Source organism: Hippopotamus amphibius, chromosome 15 (genome assembly GCF_030028045.1).
Source record: "Hippopotamus amphibius kiboko isolate mHipAmp2 chromosome 15, mHipAmp2.hap2, whole genome shotgun sequence".
Lineage (NCBI taxonomy): Eukaryota > Metazoa > Chordata > Mammalia > Artiodactyla > Hippopotamidae > Hippopotamus > Hippopotamus amphibius.
In genome coordinates this window covers 18,798,882-18,804,880 of record NC_080200.1, presented here as the reverse complement: position 1 = coordinate 18,804,880, position 5,999 = coordinate 18,798,882, and the positions used below count along the sequence as shown (strand labels likewise).

The 5,999-nt window shown below is 36.2% G+C and overlaps 1 protein-coding gene across 1 annotated transcript; it reads left to right on the top strand.

The window, feature by feature from the left end:
• Positions 1-1,627: 1,627 nt before the first annotated feature.
• On the top strand, positions 1,628-2,584 carry LOC130836288 (olfactory receptor-like protein OLF4). The gene has a single exon (XM_057708349.1). It carries the CDS (start codon positions 1,628-1,630, stop codon positions 2,582-2,584), a length of 957 nt encoding a protein of 318 aa, XP_057564332.1.
• The last annotated feature ends 3,415 nt before the right edge of the window (positions 2,585-5,999 follow it).

Below are 5,999 nucleotides of genomic sequence, written 5' to 3'. Positions count from 1 at the left end.
GATGTTAGCCATTTAGGTATTTTATGTATGTATACAATAATTTGTGCAGAATGTCTGAGAGTTTATAAATTTTGTGTGGTAAAATCTGTGTCAATTATGTTCTCTCCATTGCTTGATAAAAGTCTTTTAAATGAAGGACTAGAGCTGTCACTTTAAAATATTATTCACTTGCAAATCCTTGCAATAAACAAAAATGAAAATGAATGTTCTTCTTCATACTTGGTGCTAATAAATCATGTTTTATGCGTATTTCCAACTACTTTCCTCACCTCTTATTCCTTATCATTTCATTCTGTGATTAGACATATTTCTAAAACTTGCATTGTGTTCAGCCTCCATCACTTGACTAAATAACACATTTACCTTCCATGTGCATCTTTGAATCCATGTATTTCTGTGCATGATGAACTTATACCTAGATAGTGTTTCCATCTCATATTTTTAAAGCTTGCTATCATATTATTTTCTTTCCATGTCTTGGTTATCTAAAATTGAATTCATGGTATTATTAAATTATAACTATAGTATATCTTTTCTTTTTGAATTTGGTTTTGGATTTTCCTTCAAATCTTTTCATATCGTTTTCTTTAATTTTTATTGAAGTATAGTTGATATATTAATACAATGTTGTGTCAGTTTCAGGTGTACAGCAAAGTGAATCAGTTATACATATACATATATCCTGTCTTTTTTTTTTCTAGATTTTTTTTCCATATAGGCCATTACAGAGTATTGAGTAGAATTCCCTGTACTATACAGCATGTTCTTAGTAGTTATCTATTTTATACATAGTAGTGAATATATGTCAGTACCAATCTCCCAATTTATCATACAGTTTTTTAATATTGAATTTCATAAAGGACCAAAGAATCAACATGAACAAAGGACCCCTTGTGACCTAAAGTTTCAGCAGCAGCAGGGAGACCACCTCCTTCTTCAACCTTCTCTGATACCATCTCCCCTCACTCACACTCCAGCTCATTTCCCTCACCAGACTGGCTATTGTATTTGGACTGGAAAATCTTAAACAAGCACTTTCCTCAGGTCCTTCACACTAGCTGTTTCCTTGCCGTGAGTAGTGACCCAGGTATGCTCATGGCCGTGGCTCTCTCTTCCTTGAGGTCTTTGTTCAAATACCACTTTGTACCCAGGTCGTGCCTAAACATGCATTATAAATAGTACTCCCTTTTCACTCCTGGCTTATACCTCTCTTCTTTTTCTTCATAACATATGTAACCATGTGAGATGCTTATGACTTATATTTGCTTATGTTCTGTCTCCATCACTGAATTTCAGGAGCTTTTGTTTTACGGTAACCTACATTCAGTGCATAGTTAGTATCTGTAATATCGTCGAAACTCAATTTGTATTTTTCAAATGCATGAAAGAATTTCTCCTAAAACTATGAGTACATGACATGTTGGGGGGAAAATGAGTGTGGGACAAGTTTGCTAATTACAGATGACACAGGAGATTCTCTAAAAGGGACCAAATCCATGAACAATATATCAAAATTAATTTCTTGTTGTCAAAATATAAATGGTATCATTTCAACAATGTGATAATGCCCATTTGTGTGAAATATAGTCAAGTTATTTCCCCCTTTCCTGGTAGTCACCTCCACCAAATGGAACCAAGGAACCTAACAGGAGTTTCAGAATTTCTTCTTTTGGGATTCTCAGAGAAACAAGAACTGCAACCGCTCATCTTTGTGATTTTTCTTTCCATGTACCTGATCACTGTGTTTGGAAACCTGCTCATCATCTTGGCAGTCAGCTCAGACTCCCACCTCCACACCCCCATGTACTTCTTCCTTTCCAACCTGTCCTTTGTAGACATCTGTTTCACCTCCACCACCATCCCAAAGATGCTGGTGAATATACAGACAGAGAACAAAGTTATAACTTATGAATGCTGCATCATCCAGATGTATTTTTTCACACTCTTTATAGGATTGGACATTTTCCTCCTGACAGTGATGGCCTATGACCGCTTTCTGGCCATCTGCCACCCCTTGCACTACATGGTCATCATGAACCCCCGGCTCTGTGGACTGCTCGTTCTGGTGTCCTGGATGTTGAGTGCCCTGCATTCTTTGTTAGAAAGCTTAATGGTGTTACAACTGTCTTTCTGTACAGTCTTAGAAATCCCCCACTTTTTCTGTGAACTCAATCAGATGATGCAACTTGCCAGTTCTGACACCTTTCTCAATAAAGTGGTGATGTATTTTATAGTGGTGCTGCTGGGTGGTGCTCCCTTTGCTGGTATCTTTTACTCTTACTCTAAGATAGTTTCTTCCATAAGGGGAATCTCATCATCTCAAGGAAAGTATAAATCATTTTCTACCTGTGCATCTCACCTATCAGTGGTCTCCTTATTTTATTGTACAGGCATAGGAGTGTATCTTAGCTCTGCTGCTACTCACAGCTCACACTCAAGTGCAACAGCCTCGGTGATGTACACTGTGGTCACACCCATGCTGAACCCTTTCATCTACAGTCTGAGAAATAAAGACTTACAGAGGGGTCTGAAATTGCTCTTTGGAAAGGAAACTATAAAAGGGCCTACTTTCCTGAGGGCTTAAGAGTGCTTGTAATAGAACTCAACTTCTGAGCCCAACGTTGTCGTCTTTAATCAGATTGTGGAAGTAGAACATGCCTCCTCTATTTTTCTTGGAATTTCTACTTTGATTTTGACTCTGTACAATTAATGCAATTCACCTTTAAGTTTTGTAATAAATCTGATATCCAAGAGCTTTTCCCTTTATCATTTTCATACTCTCCCAATTGCATTCCCAAATTTGGATTTAAAATATTTGGAAATTCCCATTTATCTCAAGGGACTACATGAATCTCTTAGGAATAATTTTTTTCTGAAATACTGTGCACTTTTTCTCTCATTTGACTAAAAAAAATAGTCATAAGTTGTTATGGAAAAAAAAACTACTCGGTAACTACAGCTATTTATAAGTTTATAACAGAGGAAAGTCTGAGATCACTATTTTTCTATTTTGTGAACATCATTCCTTTGCCTATCACTACCTTACTTGCTTTTCTGATCATCCAAACTTTACCATACTGGTTGCTATCACTGATTATGCGGTATTCTTCTACTCTTTACAAATTTGTTCTGCTATACAGCCTGTGTCCACTGTGTCTACCATACTCACTGGCAAAAACTGATGTTAAACTAAATGTCTGCAAGTGCAACCTACTCAGAAAGACAAACATGAAAAAGTACATGGATATATCCTGATATATCATGGCCTTATGGTAGAGTTGCCCTTGAGTATGATGAAGCTAAACATTAAATCATACACATACTGGTAGGCAAAATATGTCTTTTCTGGCAGTTTATATTCGAATTGAAATAAGGAATATCAGTGTCCATTTGTAAGGTATATTCATTCATCCTCTGTCTTGTGTTTCTAAGGCTCATCCATGATGTTGTGTGTAGCTGTACTGATCTTCTGTCTTAAACTAATTTTTCTCATTTTACTCCTTTTATGCATGTAGGCTAAATAGATTGCAGAGAAATGAGTTTAATATATGTGAATTTCCTTAATTTAATTGCACTACTTTAATAACCACTTATGAAAATTTTCTTTTTCCCAATTAGAGCAATATCTCCCATCCTTGTGATATGAGACTCAGCTACCTGTGCTCCAGATCCTACCCTGGCATGCACACTAGAATTTTTAAATTGTAATAAATATATTAAAACATAGTTATATACAATAAACTGTATCCATTTAAAAGTCATTAAAAATTAAAAGTATACACTGCTTGGTTCTACTTCTATACATCTTGAGAAGAAACAAAATAATTTAACTGCATTGTTATATATTGTTATAAATGAAATCCCTCTGGCTTCTCTTTCTTTACTTTACTTCTGCTGGTAATGAGGAATAATAAACATAACTTCTGAGGGATATGCTGTGAAAGAAAAAGAAATCTGTAAAAATATTTGTGTAGTTAAAAGAAAATATTCAAGTATGAGAGGTATGTGTGTGAGCATTATTTGCATATATTTTTCTCTCAAATAAACACATTCACACACATATAAGCACAGGCGTGCAGACTCATTTATAATCCCATTTATTAGGTTGAAAGAATATTTTACAAAATGTTGGAGGATAAAGAAATGAAAATAATGAATGTTTGAATTAACATGAAATTTAAGGAATGTTGAAATTTAGACAAAAAGGTTTAAAGTAGAATGTGTGACCTTAACTTTGGAATAAATAACTTAAATCCTCAAAGTCAGAAATACATTTATATTTATGGAATTGGGAATTCCATGCAACTAATGGAAAGATAGCACCAAACTGACTCTAATTTTATTCTCCTATTAAGGTGGGGATTCCACACAAAATACCTTTATCAAGGGGAAATTAATGTCTAAACGGAGAAGCTTAAACACAACTCCCATAAACCACAATTTATTGGATAAATGTGTGTATTGCATTTGTATTGCCACAGTAACAAATAAGTACACTGTGCCTTAAAAAAATTAAAGCTCTAAGGAGCAAAAGCTGATATTCCTCTCATTAGACTGAATTCAAGATGTCTGCAAAAGCTGACCCCTGGATACTCCAGGGAAGAATGAATTTTCTTTCCTGAATCACATTCTAGGGGCCACCTGTATTCCTTGTCCAAAAACTGGTTTGTAATTTTCACCAGAACATAAAATATCTCTGATCCCCAATCCTGAAATGGAGGGTGGAGTTATAACTATACTACCTCGCACAAGGAACTTCTCTAAAAATTAACCCAGATAATCTCTATAATGTGCTAAGTTAGGTTATGGTGCCTGACAATGCTTAAATATATCTCATAACTTACAAACATATTTAATTAGAGGCCAATTGACAGCTCTTAACTTCGAATATAAAATTCCTAAAGGCTTTAGCAAAAGTGTCAGGAAGCCAAGGAGTGCACTGCCCAATGTTTTACATTAAAGGAACAAAGTTCTCCTTCTTGTAAAGAGAGGAATAATAATTTTCTAAGAGTATAATGCGCTGTGTCCCCACCATAAGTCAATGATTTGAAGACCCAAGGAACCTGTTCAAGACAATTGCCTCAGTTTCACATAAAACTTAAAACCACTGTTGAGATAAGGTGCTGGGAGTTTAGACCTATGGAAGGCAACTGAGTTAATGGAGAAGGAGTAATTAAAACTGAGTTCTCCTGGCTTATGACCTGGTCTCCTGAGGATAGAGAATCAGCAGGAAAAAAATTCTTTCTGTCCAGACCATGTCCTATAGGGAATTCTTGTGCTTATAGGTCATTGTAACATGAGAGAAAGTTACCTAATGGGCAGACATAGAGAGCTGTAAATATCTCCTCAGCTGCAGCCCCTGAGCTTGTATAATCTTGGCATGGACTAGACCCAATTGTTGCTTTTGGAGACCTAAGTCTGAGTAAAGGACCAATGCTTGACCCCTTCCTGCTGTCTTGTCTGGGTACAGAGCTTCAGTCTCCATCATCAACCATCCACGAAGAGAATCAGACTTCCATATGCAGACCTTCCACTCCGAGTTCCCTTGCAGGTGAGTTCAAGAGCCCAAAAGATACTGCAGGAAAAGGTCAGAGAGAATGAAATTCAAGAATGTTTACCAGAGGTCACCTGAGAACCAACTCAGCCTAGCCCAGAGCCCAGAGACCACTGTGGTTGTTTGCTTGCTTGATTAAAATATGAATTTATTTTTACGATGCTATAAAGAGAAGTGAACATTGAAGTCAGTCAGCAGTATTCTGCGTTCCCAATTAAGTGACAGGAATGCAAGCCCATTTAGAAGAGGGGTGTAAGGCATAAAGTATTTCCAGTAAATGTAAAACATACGTGCAAGTATCTTAGTAATTAACGTGAGTAGAGAAATTGGGTACTATCTATTGAGGGACGGAAGATGAAGACATTTTTTCCTAATTTTTATGAAGGGACATATTTAACCAAGTTTCCATATTGATGAGAAAGATCCACACCAAGGAATACTTGCA

What these genes read in the sequence shown, in the direction of transcription:
- LOC130836288 (XM_057708349.1), top strand. Translation starts at nt 1,628, where the DNA reads ATGGAACCAAGGAACCTAACAGGAGTTTCAGAATTTCTTCTTTTGGGA.